Source organism: Pristis pectinata, chromosome 7 (assembly GCF_009764475.1).
Source record: "Pristis pectinata isolate sPriPec2 chromosome 7, sPriPec2.1.pri, whole genome shotgun sequence".
Classification (NCBI taxonomy): domain Eukaryota; kingdom Metazoa; phylum Chordata; class Chondrichthyes; order Rhinopristiformes; family Pristidae; genus Pristis; species Pristis pectinata.
In genome coordinates, this window is record NC_067411.1 from 63,970,010 (window position 1) to 63,989,683 (window position 19,674).

Below are 19,674 nucleotides of genomic sequence, written 5' to 3' on the forward strand. Positions count from 1 at the left end.
GCACTGATCAACCCATGGCTGAATGTTGTCTTACTTCATGCAAGCTGGACTGCTTCATTTGCTGAGGGATTGCAATGAATATGAACTTAATGTAATCATTAGCCCTTAAGGTGCATGGAAACAAGATATGTTAATTATAGGCAATGCATCTAAGGACAAATGATTACAAATGGCATGTCCCAAGTGAATCACTAACCTAAGAAGATCTAGCAAGGCATCTACAGTGGTGACTTCTGGGGTACTTCCACTCCTGTCAATTTCTTCAGCTTTTTGAGAGACGCCAGGTTTGATGGTCATCACCAACACAATTCCTTGCACAAAACATAATAAATTATTTGCTTGGGAAAATGCCATTGAAAATACATTTAAACATTGTTCTACAGAGATGTTTTTAGCAAATGAATTTTCATGGAATGAGGTTCATTTGACATTTATGTTCATTCACTTAATTGTGTAGATAAAACGAAAATCCCTTGACCTAATGTTAGTGATGAACTCCGAAGTTTGCCAGATTTGCATAGGTTTCCTTTGGAAGCAAAACATAGAATGCTGTTTTAAAAGGCAATATAAATACAGGGCAACAAAATGAAGACACAGAAATTTAACCACATGGTCCATGTTTTTTATGTGCTAGATTTTGAATTTTTGAGTAAAAATAATAGATGAATGCAATCAGGACATTATAGCCGTTGCACATTGAAACTTCAGTGTGTATCATGCTCTGTTGCAGGATAAATGCTGGGCACAAAGCAACTGTGTTAATTGTCCACTAAGTATACAAAGTCATGCACAGAAATATAAGCCCTTGTAGAAGGAAGTAAGCCCATTTGTGCGCAACTTAAAAGGAATACACCTGACCTGCACCTTAGTGAGTACATTAGGGAAGACATCAATTGACTCTGCTCATAGGTAATAATGGAATGGCAAAAGTAAGACCTTCTGCATTTTTGCTGGAGAGGCCATCAATACACTGATCCATTTTCAATGTGTTCAGTCTGCCATACAATCTTCAATGCAAAGTTGGAGAACCATGTGCCCACTCCCATCATCAACCTGACACTCCTCATGACAGTTCGCACCAATTCCCTCCATTAATTTCAGCAGTAGCTCTGGTTGAGAACCTGCACTTTAAGAGTTCTAGCCATCTCAGGACATCATTCAGTTCATCGTGTCATAGTCATACAGCATGAAAACAGACTCTTTGGCCCAACTCATCCATACTGACCAAGATGCATACCTAAGCTAGTTCCATTTGGCCCACGTCACTCTGAACCTATACATGTTCCTGTCCAAATGTCTCGTCAATGTTGATATTGTATCTGCCTTAACCACTTCCCCAGCAGCTCTTTCCATATACCTACCACCCTTTGTGTGAAAAACTTGCTCATTGGACCCCCTTTAAATCTTTCCCATAGCACCTGCCCTCTAGTTTTAGACTCCTCCACCCTGGGAAAAGAACTGTGACTATTACCATATCTGTACCCTCATGATTTAAAAAAAAACTTCTATAAGGTCACCCCTCTGCATCCATCATGCTAGGGAAAATAGTCCCAGTCTATTCTAGTCTCTCCTTCTATCTGAACAGTCCATTATAACTCAAGCCCTCCAGTCCAGTTCAGTTTGTGGTTCAAATTACATGGTGTTCAAATATACAACCATACAAAACACAACAAATTCTATCACCTACAAACATAGTTCCTTACACCAGGTAGGTACATTATAATCACTCAGCCAGTGGGACAGGATACAACTAACACCGATCTTCCACATAGTTGCTTTTGCATGTGTTTTTAAGATAGGATGAATTTCAAGACTTAAATTTTTTGAGAAAATATTATTCTCTTCTGGACTCTTCTTGAGTCAATGCCCAAACATTGATGGTCTTTACTCAAAGTCACAGAACAGCATATTATTCTTCACAGACTTTTGAAGTGAAAATGGAAGAAATTTTACCAGAAACACAATATTATAGAGCACAGTTTATTACCTAAAATCACAGCAACAATAGTAGTTGAAAAATAATACACCACTGCCCGTACTCCAACTTTCCCTGAGACATCTGAATCCAAAGTAGCGACTCCTGTGGAGAATGATTTGGGAAACTGGTTACCACAACGTTTTTGTTAAAGCTACAGAGCAGATCATTTCATTTAGTTACTTGTTGAATTAAAATATGTAAAAACAAATCTACAATGTATTTCTGCACTGTTTTTTTCATCCTTTTAAAAATACTAATTTATTAGTTCTTCATTTAATATAACAGCCAGTGCACACATATATGACATCTTTTGTGATCTTAAGGCAACATGCTTTGTAGTCTGAAATATCGGGAAGCACTGCAACAAAGTTGTATACTACAAGGTTCCCCAACTTTGATGGAAGGATAAAAGTTTTGGAAACTGCCAGAAGAGCTCCTCTGCTTCTCTTTGATTAATGTCATTTCAAGACACCCACAATGGCTGAAAGGACTGTTATTTAATGTCTGGCAATGAAAGTACATCTGACGATGCAAAGCTCCCTTAATGTTGTCTGGAAGCATCATCTAGATAGTCCTCTGGAGTGAGCTTAACCTCACAAACTTCTGATTATCTACAGCTTTAAAATAATTATAAGATTAGCAACAAAATTAATTGAGGTGTTTTCATGTACCATTATGTCACTTGGATTCACTCTACCTTGCTAGTTCCTTGTCAGTCCGTAAACACAAGGTTGCAGGTTGACAAGCCAGTATAGTAGTGAGGACAGTTGAAGGATTGATGAGGAATTTTCCTGAGGTTCTGCCAAATGTTACTCTCTCAACAATGCCATCAAAAATAAATCAACTATTCATTCATCACATTGCTGATCATGGGGTCTTGTTGTATGCAAAGCATTTGCACTCCCTGCAGTCCAGATGAAAGGTCTCAACCCAAAATGTCGCCTGTCCATTTCCCTCCATAGATGCTGCCTGCTGAGTACCTCTAGAGTTTCTGTGTTGCTCCACATTCCAGCATCTGCAGTCTCCTGTGTCTCCATTGTATAAGGAAATGTTGTCTCCTTTCATTGTTATTACATGCAATCTATTTGTATTGAAAGAGTAATCTGCCATAAAGTATAATTTACAAAGCAACACACAAAAATGCTGGAGGAACTCAGCAGGTTAGGCGTCAACTATGGAGGGCAATGAACAGTCAACATTTCAGGCTGAGACCCTTCATCAGGACTGGAAAGAAAGAGGGCAGAAGCCAGAATAAAAGGGTGGGGGAAGGGGGAGGAGCATAAGCCTGCGGGTGATAGATGAATCCAGGTGAGAGGGGGAAGGTAGGTAGGTGGGGGAAGGGAGGAAGTGGGAACGATGGGGGGAGCTGACAGGTGACAGGTGGAAGAGGCAAAGGGCTGAAGAAGATGGAATCTGATAGGATAGGACAGTGAACTATGGAATAAAAGGAAGTAGATGGGGAACCAGAGTGAGGAAGGTGTGGGTGGTGGGCCAGTTGTGAGGGCAGAGGAGAGGAAAGAGAAGGGGTAAAGGGGCCAGAGGGATAAGGGAAAATAAAGGAGGGGGAGGGACAGAGGGGAAGGGTTACTGGAAGTTAGAGAAATCAATGTTGATGCCATATGGCTGGAGACTATCAAGAGAATATGAGGTGTTGTTCCTCTAATCTGCATCTAGCCTCAACTTGGCAGTAGAGGAGGCTGTGGACAGACATGTCAGCATGAGAATGGGAAGTGGAATTAAAATGGCTGGCCAGCGGGAGATCGCAGCTGGTACAGCAGGCAGAGTGAAGGTGCCTGACGAAGTGATCCCCCAATCTACGTCGGGTCACACCAATGTAGAGGATGCCACACCGGGAGCACCAGATGCAATAAATGACACCGGTGGATTCACATGTAAAGGACTGCCTCATCTGGAGGGACTGCTTAGGGCCCTGAATGGTGGTGAGGGAGGAGGTGTTGGGACAGGTGTAACACTTAGCACACTTGCAGAGATAAGTGCCTGGAGGGGGCTTGTAGGGGAGGGACGAGTAGACAAGGGAGTCACGGAGAGAGCAATCCCTGCAAAAAGTGGAGAGGGGAGGGGAAGGGAAGATGTGCCTAGTGGTGGGATCCTGAATTGTATAATTTATTAATATAGTTCTCATGTCAGTCATTCACAGTAAAACATCACAAAAATTGTATGATTATTACTAAAATAGTTCTTAATTCCTTGCACTGTTACAACTCCAGAGGATAATCTGAATAATAATAGTTGGGCAGGATAAATTAAGAACAACACTTGTATGCAGTTTCCATGTACTCTATTTCACTTTATATAAACTAGCAAATGTGTAATATGATATGGAGGTGGATTTTACGTAAACAACGTGGATATCTTTACTGGTGTAAAACCTGCATGGTAGATTGATTGCCCTTTGTAGAAACAGCCACTTATGTCAATAAAAAAATTGGACTGTAATGGAAGGCAAATTGTAACACTAGTTTCAGACCCAGGTGTGGTGGGGATAGGGGCAGAGGTTGTGGGTTGTGAAGATGAAATTGGAAAATTTCAAAAAGTACTCCATTAAGTGCATTTGTTCCCATTATCAAATTCACATGTATTGAAATATAAATGTTTTAGTGTCAATATTCCTGACCCCAATGACTCCTTTCAAAAAAGAGGCTGATAAAGACTACTTACCTGTAATCATACTGGAAACAATTAAAGGTAAAATAATCAGCTTCAGCATTCTCATCAGAATCTCTCCAGGAAACCCAAAGTAGAATTTGTCGAGGTTTGATAAAATGGCAAGTTCTCGCACCAGAACTCCTGTCACGATACCTGGCATGTAGAATATTATTAAGCCAAGAGAACTACATCAGAAAATTTGCATCATTACTGTAAATATTTGAGGCCTTTCAGATTTTGGGATTTTTGATTATTTTTAGTGCACTGCATTGATTTTGAATTTGATTGCTGTTGAAGTACTGTGATATAAAACAAAGTAAGTTTGCTAATCAGAAACCAAAGAAGTGCAGATGCTAGAAATCTGAAAGCTAAAACAGAAGATGCTTGAGTCAGTAGATCAGGCAGCTTCTGTGGAGAGAGAGAGAGAAAGACAAAATTAACGTTTTAAGTCTGACATTTCATCAGACCAGGAAGTTTATGGCAAGAACTCAAAATTTGTATTAAACCCAGGGAAATATACTTTGTGCTCACAATCTATTTCCAATAAGGGCACATTATCGCTTCCCAAACTCTTTAGCTTGAATCAGTGAAAGTTAAAGTTATTCATCTTACAAAGATGATAACCAAATAAAAGTGCATAAACACAGTACAGAGGCCAATTCTGTTCATGCAAAAACCCTGGGGGTAATTTAAAACAGACTGCTAGAATATGAAACCTGTACTGGAGTTTGGGCATCCACTATGGAAAGCTCCCTTCCAATAGTTTGCTGATACAAATTATTAACCCCAGCACTATGTATCCTTGGATAAAAAGTAACAAAAACAAGCTTGAGTGATTCTGACTGCCTTCAAACAGATTGGACACACAAAAGTCGCAGTATTCTGTCGAAATCACGAGGAAGGTTTATTATTCGGCCCCTAGATTTTTTTATCGTATAATTAGACATTGAACTGCAGAGGCAGACTTTATAACACAAGAGGGTCAGAGGAAGAAAGTTCTCCTCTATTGTATATCCTAAGTGTATCAATGGAGCAAAATTTCAGAAGCCGAGTTCATTTTGCTTGCGTTACTCCCTCATGCATTTAATGCATAGAACAGAGGATGAATTTCTACCTCTTGGACTGCTCAAAGGACTGACAGCACCAATGTTTTTTCACAGTCTATTTAAGACAGTCCTGAAAGTTGCAGAGTGGAGACATTTTAATGGCAGTTAATGGCATATACTAATAAAGCAGCTATAAAACCAATGCTACATTTATTTATGCCCAAACAACCTCATTTGTATCTGAAATCAACTTGATGCAGGTGGATTCAGAAGATAAATCAGTGATTTAATGCATATTGCTGGCTTTAAAGTGACACATTAAAATAAATGAATTATTAATAAGCAAAGAGGGCAGAACCCTTCCAAACAAATCACTGACATTGGAAACATGAAAACTGCCAAACCACTTATGACTGAACTAAAACCACTGGCTGAACTTTAGGGTTCCTTGCCATTCAGAAGGGATAACACTCCAAAAATAATGAAGAAAAACTGACAAACCCCTATCTTTTCTACACCATAAATATGGCTTTTGCAGTCCCGTCCACAGGCCTGCTGAAATAACCACTAAGTCGGGAGGTAGCTCAGTTCAAATGCAAATTGGATCCCCTGGCTTTGTCCCACAAGTAAGGTTATTTTTATTTTGAAGAGTCCAGAAATAACCCTTTTCACTTCCCCTATTCTCCATGGTTATCCCATACACTACTTCTTGTCCCATCCAGGTACTGATTCCATTTTGCCAGTATTTATAATTGGTAGGTTGTATTGGGAGGCACATTTGGCATCTACAGCTCCTCAGTCAGATTGAAGTAAGAGTTGTAAGCTGAAACAGTGGTAGTCATCTGACAGTCAGTCAGAACACTTCTTTAGTCAATCCTCAAAAATTCCACGCCTACCTCCCACTTCTACTGACATGATAAATGTTCAACATTCATGAGAAGACAGAAATATCATGGCATATCATTTGATTTATAACATGTTTGCCAATGAAACTTAATAATTCTTGTCAACCTCATGGCTAATCTACTTCATCCTTTATTGTACACTTGGGGTAAAACAGATACATTATCCCTCCCTCATGTGGTGTATGTTTGTGGTTTGTGTACAATCAAAAATCAATTACTGAAAATACCATTTCACCTCCTCAGCTTATGGTTGCACATCCTTGGAATTGTTCCAAGTCTCGGGAGATGAAAGTTGATATAAAATAGACAATGTAAGATATCTGGCAACAGAATTGATTATACATTGTTTCAATGCAAGAGGTCTGTTAACCAGTCCAAAATCTATACTCTAGACTCCACAGAATGCATTCATTTGATGGCATCCTTCACAGTTTAACTTGCAGACAGTGTCAGACAAACCCACACGTCCAGTATTTTTCTGATAAGGCATTTCAACTTCAACGTTGTTAAGCTATAATAATAAGTTCCACTTGTATGATGCCTTTAACAGAATAAAACATTCAGTGTCTGGTCATTTATTTGTTGTGACATTTGCTGAACACATTTTGGATAACAACAGCAGTTCAGTTTCAGATATGGTCACAAACTGTTCCCATTGACCAGAGGATACAGAATGCAATTTATTGGCACAAAAAACAAAAGTGACATGAGATGAGATACCTTTACATTTTTTAAAATATTTTTTGAATTTTCCACTTCTTTGTTCTCATGTAAGTGATTTTAAAGTGTTTAGGACCTGGAATGATTGGACAGGATTGAGGGTGGTGGAAATAAACTCAGTCGTGGTGTTCAAAAGGGAACAAGATGAGTACTGGATAGGGAAAACAATGTAGAAATATAGACAAAGGGCAGGTAGTGGGACTGGTTGGCTAGATGGGCCAAATGACCTCTTTTCGTAACCTTTTTATGATTCTACAAAGAAATGTAAATTGTTCAACTGAAGTTTATAACTTACATTGCTGATCACTTGTTGGCTTGTGACAAGAAGTATAAATTAATAATGTTCAACTAATGCCATCTTTGGTGTGGTTTTACTATATGTATTCACATTTAGGAATTTTATTGAGATAGTCGTACCCCATATCAGGTCGGGCCCTAAAGCCAGCACACCTTCATCTTCTGGTTGAGGCTGCATTCTCAGCTCCATTCTTTTTTATTCTAACACTGGCTTTTAACAACTTTAAATTCCATATTCCTACATTCAGAAAACATTCTGTATTTGGATTTTACTAAACTTTTATCTCAGCATATGATCCTCTCCAATTCATTATATTGCTAAGTACATCATAAATATTCAGTGGTGTATGTGAATGTTGCATTCTGTGCGGTCCAGTTAGTTTTTATTATTTACTGCTGTCCTTCGTATATCTGTTACTAAGCAACCTATGATGGGCACTTTATAATCAGGTACCTAATCACTCATAAATTTATCTTTTCTATTACCTTATTTTCTCCAGTTGACTGTGTCAAAAGTAAATTAATTTTTTTCCTTAACTATGGCATGGTTTCAATGTGGAACTTAAGAGCTGACTTTTTTCCCATTAAAGCAATAGAGCTGTTATCTTTCACACAAATTCACTGCAAAATTACATTATGCTGCCATGCATTTGAAATGTAATCAAGCTACATAATTAAATATGGGTACTTTGCACAGCAGATTACAATTGTATGCAGTGATGTATGGGGCTTGTGGAGATTGGAGGACAGTAGTTGCTGCATGCAATTAAAGAAGACTTCAAACTATTGTGGGCCCTGTGGAGTTCGAATAACATGCCTGTTAAATAAAATGTAGCTCTCAAAATCAAATTGTTTCTGGGAAGTTCCAAAAAGACAAATATAATCCCTGGATGTCAGTATTTGTACTTGTACTACTTTTTTTTTGATTTTTTGTTTTTTTGTTTGTGTTTATTGTATGTCTTCTGTTCTATGTATGTGCTCTGTTGTGTGAGTCTGAGGGAAACAACATTTTGTTCCGCCATGTGTTTTTATAGCATGGATGAATGACAATAAAGTAACTTGAACTTGAACAAAGCCCTGCAATTAGATAAATAAACAAGTTGGTCAGTAAGATGTTGAGCCACTAACAGAAATGTCTTTATTTTTATTCATTCTCGTGAAGTGGGCTTTGCAGGCTGAGGCAGCATTTAATTGCCCATCTCTAATTGCCCTTGAGAAGTGGTGGTGAGCTGCCTTCTTGAACCACCATAGTCCTTGAAGTGTGAGTGTGCCCATAATATTGTTGGGGAGAGAGTTCCAGAATTCTGACCCAGTGACAGTAAGGAACAGCGATGTATTTCCAAGTCAGGACAGTGAGTGGCTTGGAGGACAATTTCTAGATGGTGGTATTCCAATGCTTTTGCTGCCCTTGTCCTTCTAGCTGGTAGAAGACATGGGGTTGAAAGGTGTTGTCTAAAGAATCTTGGTGAATTGCTGCAGTTCATCCTATAGATGGTACAGATTGCTGCTACTGTGTGTCGGTGGTGGAGTGAATGAATGGTTATGGATGGGGTGTCTATCAAGTGGACTGCTATGTCCTGTATAGCGTCGAGTTTCTTGAGTGTTGTTGAAGCTGCACTAATCCCTACACAATATCACACAGATTTTACAACATAAGGCATCTATGGCTCAACTGTCCATGTTGGTGTTTTTGATCTTTATAACCCTACACTACTTTACTTTATCAAACCCCATTAGATGATCATTTTATTCTTTTTAGTAACATGTTTATCCAACCATCCTTCAAATGCATTAACACTACTTGCACCAAATACTTCATGTAATTTTGCAAGTGGAGAGTATTCCATCACACTCCTAACGTGAGCCTTGTTGACGGTGGACAGGTTTTAGGTAGTTAGGAGGTGAGTAAGTCACTGCAGGATTCCCAGTCTTTGACTTGCTCTTGCTGTTGAAGCCTCATTTTGTATATGGCCACCCCAGTTCAGTTTCTGGTCAGTGGTAACCTCCAAGATATTGATAGCGGGGGATTCAGTGATGGTGATGCCATTGACTATCAGGGGGTGACATTCTTGTTGGACATCCCTTGTTGTATATTGTTATTGCTTGGCATGTGTGGCACAAATGTTACTTGCCACCAATCATGATGGCAAGTAACGTGCAAGTCTGATTCCAATCAATGGAGGTTTTCCCACTGATTCCCATTGACTTCAGTTTAGCCAGGCTTCCTTGATGCCATATTCATCAAATGCTGCCTTGATGTTGTGCTCATTTCACTTCTGGTACTCAGTCCTTTTGTCCGTGTTTGGATCAAAGCTGCAATGAGGTCAGGAGCTGAGTGACTTTGGTGGAACCCAGACTTAGTCTCTGTGAGCAACTTGTTGCTAAGCAACTGGCTTGGCTGATGGTCAAGAGTGGACAAATGGGATGATAATTTGCCAGGTTGGATGTGTCCTGCTTCTTGTGGACAGGACGTACCTGGGCAATTTTCTACATCGGGTAGATGCCAGTGTTATAGCCAAAGGCACGGAAAGTTCTGGAGCACAAGTATTCAGTACTATTTCCGGAATGTTGTCTTGCTGTATCCAATGCCTTTAGCCATTTCTTGATATCATGTGGATTGAATCAAATTGGCTGAAGACTGGCATCTGTAATGCAGGGGACCACTGGAAGAAGCCGAAATAAATCGTCCACTTGACATTTCAGGCTGAAGCTTTTTGCAAATGCTTCAGCTTTCTCTTTTGCACTGATTTGTGGGGCTCCCTTATCATTAAGAATGGAGATATTTGTGGATTCTGCTCTTCCAGTGAGTTGTCCATCACCATTCACGACTGGATGTAACAGGACTGTAGAGCCTGGATCTGATCTGTTGGTTGTGGGATCACTTAGCTCTGTCTATTGCATGCCACTTATCTTGTTCAACATGCAAGTAGTCCTGTATTGTATCTTCACCAGGTTGATTCCTCATTCTGAGGTATGCCTGATGCTGCTCCCAGCATGCCATCCTGTACTCTTCATTGAACCAGGGTTGATCCAATTTTACATCAACACAGTGGGCAACACCAGTTCTTAATTTGAGCACCAATACTTTCTAGTCTTTGGGGACAAATTGATATGTGACTAAAAAAAAAATGGTGAGTATTCTCTGTGTTGTGGTGTGTGCAATGGAATTGGTGAGAAGCCTGGCTTAGTTTTATGGAGGTGCATAATTTCTAAAGCTCTGGAATGTTCTGAAGTTGTGAAAGACAAGTTATTTCTTTAAATGCAATCAGCAAATTAACAGCACCTTTGGGGCCCATATGGGTTCTTATCAACATAATTTGTACATTATTATGGTGCAAAGATTCACAGCAAATAATAAAAAAAAAATCCTGAGCCATAATTCAGAATGTAATTGCATACACCATCCATTCATTGGTAAGGGTAGTCAGAGTTATGAAACTAAAGCGGATAGATGGGAGTTAAGATATAAATCAGCAATGTGTTAATTGAATGGGAAAGCAGGCACAGGGTCTGAAGGGCCGCATATGCTTTGACTTTCCTAGATGATTGTTTAGAATGGTGACACTTTGCAGAATAGTGGGTCCGTTTAATATAGGTAACAATGATAATCATACAATAATGAGTGATCAGAGATTCTGCATGAATGGAAATATGGATTCTGCTTACCTTTTATAGGGGTTGTAATTCATTTATAAATTAGAGTGAGCTTTTTTAACACAGTTAGTTGATAAGCATTATGGACATTTTGACCATCAACAACAATTTGCTGCAATATCATTACATTGTAAAATGTATGCTTTTGTAATTTTAGAAAATATTATATGAAGGTTTTACCCAGAGGATGGCTAGAAAATTACCATATGAAGTAGTTGGTGCAAGTAGCATTAATGCATTTGAAGGTTGGTTGGATAAACATGTTACTGAAAAAAATAAAATGATCATCTAATGGGGCTTGATAAAGTAAATTAGTGTAGGGTTATAAAGATCAAAAACACCAACATAGACAGTTGAGCCATAGATGCCTTATGTTGTAAAATCTGTGTGATATTGTGTAGGGCTGACATTCCAGTACAAAACTGAAAGGATAATGTACTCTAGGATCTATTGTCTTTCAGAAGAGAAGTAAAATTGAGACCCCATCTTCCTCTTTATCTTATGGAACAATTTGAGAAAGAGTAGATGAGTTCTCCCAGTGCAGTGGACGTTATGAATCCTAAACCAATACGACTAAAACAGATGATCATGATCTGTTTTGGTTCTTGTTATGTACACTGGCATACTATTTGCAATTGCATCGCATTTACACAAAGAAATACACTTCATTGGATGCAAAACCTTCCATATATTCGTTGGCCATGAAAAGATGTCATTTAATAATTTTCTACAAAAAAATTATTTTTTTCACAACTCTTAACTGTCCATTCATTTATTTTGCAAAACAACCTGTTGGGGCATTTTTGCAGTGCTCATTTATTTCTGCTTATGTTTATGCCTGTTACTTCATTCTAGTTCTTGTTGGTCCACCCTTTTCCTTGATGCATTAAGCATCTTGTTCTTTAAGTCACATAGACTGAGAGAATAAACCTGCAAAAGGTGGACCATTCCCCTCTCTTGCCCATCCAAGCAGTGAAATGTAGGACATAGATAATGAGATAGAGGAGACTGCACTGGATAATACACTAAATGACTAGGTGCAGAGGGAAGTACAGCCTTGGATGGTTAGCTTATATCCTAGCTCTGCTGAGTAAACAGAATTGTGTGATTTTGGGCCCATCATTTTCAAGCAATTTCTCAATGTCTTGGGCTGTCTTCCAGAAAGCCATAGATCACATCAACACTGCAAACAACCAGAGAGCATATGGTGCATCAACAGACATTATATGTGGAGCTTCTGTTTGGGAGTCTATGACATGATTACAAACAACCCATGGATCATGGAAACATCCCTTCTGATCTGGAAGGGGTGAGCGTGTGGTCCTGCTTATTAGTAGTTGAGCTACAAACCAATAATGGGATGAATCGTTTACCCAAAATGGAACCCATACCAAGATAATAATTGGTGTGAGCACTTGTGATTCACTCAACCAGTGCTCATCCTGATGCCAGAAAACAAGGCAGGACTGACTGCCATAGCACCTACAGAGCTTGCAACATGCAGATGAGCCCTTTTGGCTCAAACGCTCACTGCTTATTGATCATCACCTTCTCAGGAGCAGCTTACAGCACTAGAATGGGAAAGTGAGGATTTCCAACAAGTATCACAACTCATATGAGGAGGGTGATCCAATTTTATACAGAAAGATAAAATTTTGAGAAGATATTGAACATATTTGTTCATAAAAAGGGTAGGATTGTTCATCCAAAGTTGTCCTCAATGACTTGCCTCCTGTATTTCATGAAGTCATACAGCACGGAAACAGGCCCTTCGCCCCTACTCATCCATGCCAATTAAGATGCCCATCTAGAAGATGCCCTCCATTTCAGGCAATATCTGGTGAATCTCTTCTGTACTGTTCTTGCACTGCCACATCCTTTCCATTCTATGGTGACCAGAACTGCACACAATATTCCAAGTGTGGCCTAACCAATGTCATGTATAGCTGCAAATTGATGTCCCAATTCTTATATTCAATACACCAGACTATGAAGGCAAGCAAGCTAAATGCTTTCTTCACTACTCCAACCACATGTGTCACCATTTTCAGGGAGCTATGAAATCACACTCCAAGGTCCCCCTGTACATCACGCTTCTGAGATCCCTGCCATTTACCATATATTCCCAGCCGGTATTAAATGATCCAAAATGGATTACCTCGTACTTGTCTGGACTAACTTCCATTTTGTTGTTAAGCTAGAACATATACTGTGTATTTTGCAGTAATTCAGCTGAAGACACTCTAAGTGTGTAGGACAATAGTCTCGTTAGAAGGGCTAGCCCCATTTGAGGAGTGATGTAATTTGCATCAGGCAAACAAACTTCACCCAGAAACTGATTACCCCTGATGTTTGATGGCTTCAGCTAACCTGTCCATCCTCAGGGCTGGAGGGGGGCATGTTCCTGGAAATGGGGTGGGAACTGTGGCTTCATTATGTGGAAGGGTGGATCTTGAACTGCCCAACCTGGTGTTTTGGGCCTGCAAGTCCTTCTTCTGCTCAGCCATCCAATGAAGAAAAACTCCCTGCTTCAGCTGTCCACCCACTTGATGTTGGCCAGAGCACAAGATGCACATTCTGCCAGCTTAATCCAAAAATGACTTCTGGAATTCATGATCATCAAGGAAACTTATTAGCACATTAAATGAGCCAATTGCCTGATTAAGGGCTCACTTTAGCAATGCTACATTAGGCTAGAGAAATATTACTATGGCCACAATAATAATGGAGATGGCAATGGGTTGCCGGGTCATTACCTACCATTTCTGGGTGCTGCTGTCCCATTTCCACTGAACACTGGGCTAGACACTCAACCCAATGAAGCTAATTACTATTATATACTTTTTGTTGGTTGCATTGCTGGAAGTAAAATCATTCCTCAGATAATAAAAGAAACTCTTAAAACTGAATTTATCTCCTGTAATGAAAAGATTGAACGAATATGATCCTGTATTCTTGAAGTGCCGAGGTGCATAAAGGATGCAACTGTAATTGATTTGACTTAGACTGTGGAGCAGAATGGGTGGACAATGTTTGAAAAATAAATGCCTCATAGGAGACTAGAAAAAAATTGTATATTGAACTTTCTATCTTCTTCTCCGTAAAATGAATCATGTCTAATGGAAAAAAGGATTCCCAATAGATAGAGGTGTTTATGCGCAATATTCAATGTGGTTTATGCCCTACAGATCTGGATAGAGGTGTGCTATCAATGGAAGCCAATGAGTCAGCATCAGGTCGAAAGATGGTTAACTGCTCAATTTTGCGATGTTGGGGTTGCCTTCCAGTGATGTACTACTTCATTATTTATTTTTCATCATTTCTGTTACAATTTAAATTGAATTTCCCACATCTCCTCTGAAGCCTAGTCAATGAAGGTTACACAAAAATAAAGTTCAATTGTAACAAAAAATAATACAAATTTATTTGTGCTTCATGTTTCTGAGAAGTAGATCCAGTGATCTGATTGTGAATAAAATTGGCTGCAGAGGGGTTGCATTATCAATTCTGACACACCCAGCAGTAGCATTTCTCTGAGAGATCACACTTTCATGGACAGCACAGTGGCACAGCTGGTAGAGCTGCTGCCTCACAACTCCAGTGGTTGGGTTCATTTGTGACCTCTGTGTAGAGGTAGCACATTCTCTCTGTTTCTTGCGGATGCTCTGTTTTTCTTGCACATTCCAAAGATGTTTAGGTTGGTAGACTAATTGGTCATGTCAAATTGCCCCAAGTATATAGGTAGATAATAGAATCTGGGGTAATTGATGGGAGTGTAGGGAGAGTAGATTACAGGAAAAATTATTTTGGGAAAGGGATTGCTCTGTGAACTGGCATTGATTCGATGGGCAGAATTGCCTCCCTCAATGTTGTAAGGAAAGGGAATGTAGCAGATTATTTCCTGTCAGTAATGAACCAATATTCAAGGGCTATGCACCTGTGATTCCCCAGAATGAACTGCATATGTTTATTGCTGGGTGCTAGATTATGGGATTGCATTAAATCAGCTGGAGAAAAACAAAGGGAGATCAAAACCCTTAATTCATGCAAAAGCGAGTCAGGATATTGTATAGGCAGGATCATGTGCAGTGGATAATGTAGGAGGGGCATGGGGCCCTGCAACAATCATTAACACATTAAGGATGCATTCAAATATATATAATACAAGTCTCTCTGAAATACTGCTTCAAAACCAGGTAAATTTGAACATTTCGAATAGAGAAGCACAGATTTAATGAAAGGGAGATCTAAATGGACCAACATGGAGACATAAGATTCTACCTGACCTGCTGAGTTCCTCCAGCACTTTTTGTGACCACTTCATCGAGCACCTTCACTGTGTCGGCTGTAACAGCCAGGATCTCCCGGTGGCCAACTATTTTAATTCCACTTCCCATTCCCACACTGACATGTCTGTCCACGGCCTCCTCTACTGCCAAGTTGAGGCTGTACTCAGGTTAGAGGAACAGCACCTCATATTCTGTCTTGGTAGTCTCCAACCTGACAGCATCAACATCAATTTCTCTAACTTCCGGTAACTACTCTCTTCTGTTTCCCCCCCCCCCCACCCCATGCTTTGTTTTCCCTTATCTTCCTGGCCCCACTACCCCTTCTCTTTCCCTTCCCCCATCCACACCTTTCTCCCTCTGGTTCCCCATCTCCTTCCCTTTATTGCATGGTCCACTGTCCTCTCCTATCAGATTCCATCTTCTTCAGCCCTTTGCCTCTTCCACCTATCACTTTCCAGCTTCTCACATCAATCACACATGTTCCCCCCCCCACAACTATCTATCTTCCCCCCCTTATCTGGATTCACCTATCACCCACCAGCTCGTGCTCTTCCCAATTCCCCCCTCCCCCAATTTTATTCTGGCTTCTGTCCTCTTTTTTTCCAGTCCTGATGAAGGGTCTTGGCCCAAATCGTCGACTGTTCATTTTCCTCCATAGATTCTGCCTAACCTGCTGAGTTCCTCCAGCAATTTTTCTGTGTTGCTCTAAATGGACCAAATCACCGCTATCATTTGCACTTATCTTTATAGACAACCTCAGAGTTTTTTTGCAAAATTGGCAAACATTGACAAACAGATATAAACTTAACTTCTAAGAAATTAATTGAGATAAGAGGTTTTATTGAATAACCAACTTTATTTGGAAGATGACTTTACCCTCCAGCTATATAAATGCAACTTTCATGAAATGAAGTTTGATACAATCATATATGAATTGCAACAAAGCACCAATACTTTATTAGGAAGCTGAAATGAGTCTGTCTAAAAATGTTCACCCATTTTTCTCTTTCAGGCCCTAACTTACTTGTTTTGCATTTTTATTGCCTTCTATCCAATTTTATTTTTTATTTTTCTTGAGCTATACAGAGAAACATTTAAATCTGCTATATCTTATTGGATTTCTGTGTGACTTAAACTTAGAATCTGTTAGTTATTTAAAAATTATCTAAAATGTAAACAGTCTTATCTGTGGCGGTACAGTCGATTTTTGTTTAATTGATTTTCATGTTAAAATTGATGTATAGTCACATCAGCTTGGCAAGAATTATTAAGGATGCATTGATATATAAGTGACTTACCAATGCTCAGAGGAGTTAAATCATCAGAATTCACCATATCACCTCTAATATTGGTAGGAAAACATTCAGTTATATGAGGAAGTCTGTGATCCATTAGAGGATTCGACACTCTCAGCACTGAAGGACACAGGAATTGTAATAGCAATGCAATCCATTACTTATGCTTTGATTCATGGGTGCAAAGGAACATGGATTTATAGCAGATAAATCCTGTCCTGTTTCCTTTTGAAAGGTCATGTTTAGAGTAATATAAAATTTAATATAAGGAGAGTGAAATTTTGCGTTAGTCAATGGAACAATTGATAGGTCCTCAAAGCAGCCATAAAGATCATCTAGCATCTACTACCTTTGATTCAGACTACATGCTAATACGATACTGACTACTAATTACAAATGATTGTAGCCTTGGCTAACGTGCTGCTGAGTGGCTGCATACTACAGCAAAGACCAATATCAAACCTGGCTATCACCAGTCAAATCTGGCTGACACCATTTAAAGTCAACCAACATCTCCAAAAGGAGGGTGCATTATGACTGCAGCAAGTGACATGTTTAAATTAGGTTGCCTTTACTCAAGCTCAAACTTTACACACACTAATTCTTACTAAGGTTCGGGTAGAAGAACAGGTAGGCTCCCATCGATGAGCAAACATAACCCATTATGAGAGTCCTTCTGCCTCTTGTCCTTCTCCTTTAAGCAGCCTGCCCTGTGTTGCATGACTCTTGAAAATTCTCCTAAACATGTTATATCACAAAGGAAACAGCAACTAATACATCTATTTGTGGGAACAGTTGCTTATTGCAAAGCTTAGATGTCAGAGCAAATTCTTCAGCACTTGTTTATTCATATCCTGGAGTCTTTAGTAGTTTAACAACTCTACTGCAAAAAGCATTAAACTCTTGTGCAATCTATAGCAAACTGCAGCAACTCTGAAGCTAGCTGATAATCGATCTAAAGAGTGTAGGGAAGTGTTTTTCTTGCTGCTGAGCACATGATCAGTTGTGCAAGATTAAGGCAGAGTAGCACTCGAGCATTAAGCTCCACTATGGCAGCCCTGTGTCAAATCAGCAAAGCACACCCACTGATGTCAACCCTTACCCACTCCAAATGCTTCTGCACACATGCTAATGCCCTTACCAATATAGTCTGTGCCACAAATACCACAAGACCATTGAATGATATTCTAGGACCAAAATGGCCTGAGCTTTGTCTAAAATAATGTACGAGTCACAGAATAAATTCTGCACCCACCACAGTCTGTAAATGCCTCTGTTAGAAACATTTAAAAACTTTACACATATATTAAAATCATTAAAAGAAATAAACATTTTAAAAAACAAATACATTTAATTAAAATGCAAATAATTAAAAGCATTAACATAAAATAAGTAAAGCATTTACCTGTACTTACCTTTTCCCACAATGTGGACAACCACATTCAAGTAAATGGGATTGCCAGCCTTCCCTGACATAAATGCCAGGCCAGATGGGAAGTGCATCTGCTGGTCTCAATGGGAAATCCATCTACAGAGTGAGCATCTAACCTTCTAACATATGAGTCAGCATCTAACCTTCAGGGTGTCTTGGATTCCTGCAGTTGACTGCGCTTGCTTAGAAATCTGACTCTGCTAGCTAGTGGTTTCCTTCACAACCTCTGGCTGTCAGTCAGCATAATTCAGCCCAATTAGACCAGCATGGATGTTCCAAGCAAGTAGTTCACAACATTATTTATGCCAGCCCACAATTTCTTTTTACTCTATTCTACTATAATTTCTCACCACCTGGACTGTAATTAACAGATCTAACCAATTAAACTAAATAATTGTTGCAAATCAGCTGCACTTAAAGACATTTTCCCACCTCTACTATTTAACACAATGCTTTGGATATGATTTATATAGATAGATGTGGAAGGGACATCTTTTCTGATTTTGATGCCTTATTCACACCTTTTGTGGCCAAGGTCTTTGCACAGACAATCCCCAGATCCGTTCTCATAAATAGAATTACAGTTACCATATGTATCTGAAGGAGCATAGATCATAAATTTCAACTTAACAGGCAATAAATCACCTACCAAAGAAATTTCGTTGAGATAGATACATCATTTGTTATCATAATTATTCATAATGCAGTACTACTGAATATTCAAGGTACTTGACAGTTGTTTGGTTCAGGACTTCTGAGTTACCAGCATGGCAAAGAAATTGCAACATTATGTTTTCTCCTATACACATTCTAAATTCTAATGATTTTCACTTTGAATTTTCAATAAGGATTCATGTTGTTCACTTTCTTTGACAGATAAACAGATAGCAACTTTGCTCATATTGTGCAGAATGTCATGCAGTATCTTCTTCAGGTAACTAATTACAGGCTGTCCCCGGGTAATGAACAGGTTCTGTTTTTACAGATACCTATCTATAAATTGACAAATTTTGACCACAAGTTGGAAAATACACTAAATCATTCAATATGATAATGAATGACAGCAAAAGCATGTAAGACTGAAAAGAAAGAAAGATGACTAAAAATGCAGAGAGAGAGGAAACTAGTTCTGCTGTTTATAGGATTGAATATATGTATGTACATTGGACTCTTAAATTTATTAATATTAAGGGAGCTTGCTCGTATGTAGGGGGTGTCTATAAGACAGGTGTTCGTAACCCAGGGATGACATGTATGACAATAAAATATAATAAAATAAATAGGAGCAGAAAAATGGTAGATGCATATATAATTCCTAAATCTACTCCTTCCTATGTATAGTGAAATCTAACTATAAAATTCTTATGATGCTTTAATGCAAATGAAGGAGT

The 19,674-nt window shown here is 39.1% G+C and overlaps 1 protein-coding gene across 1 annotated transcript in view; it reads right to left on the reverse strand.

Annotated features, from left to right (window-relative positions):
* slc1a1 (solute carrier family 1 member 1) overlaps positions 1–19,674 on the reverse strand; it is a 48,125-nt gene that overhangs the window by 20,783 nt on the left and 7,668 nt on the right. Inside the window, 3 exon segments of the mRNA XM_052019151.1 lie at positions 197–311; positions 1,988–2,080; positions 4,658–4,798. Coding sequence (XP_051875111.1) covers positions 197–311; positions 1,988–2,080; positions 4,658–4,798 — 349 coding nt within the window.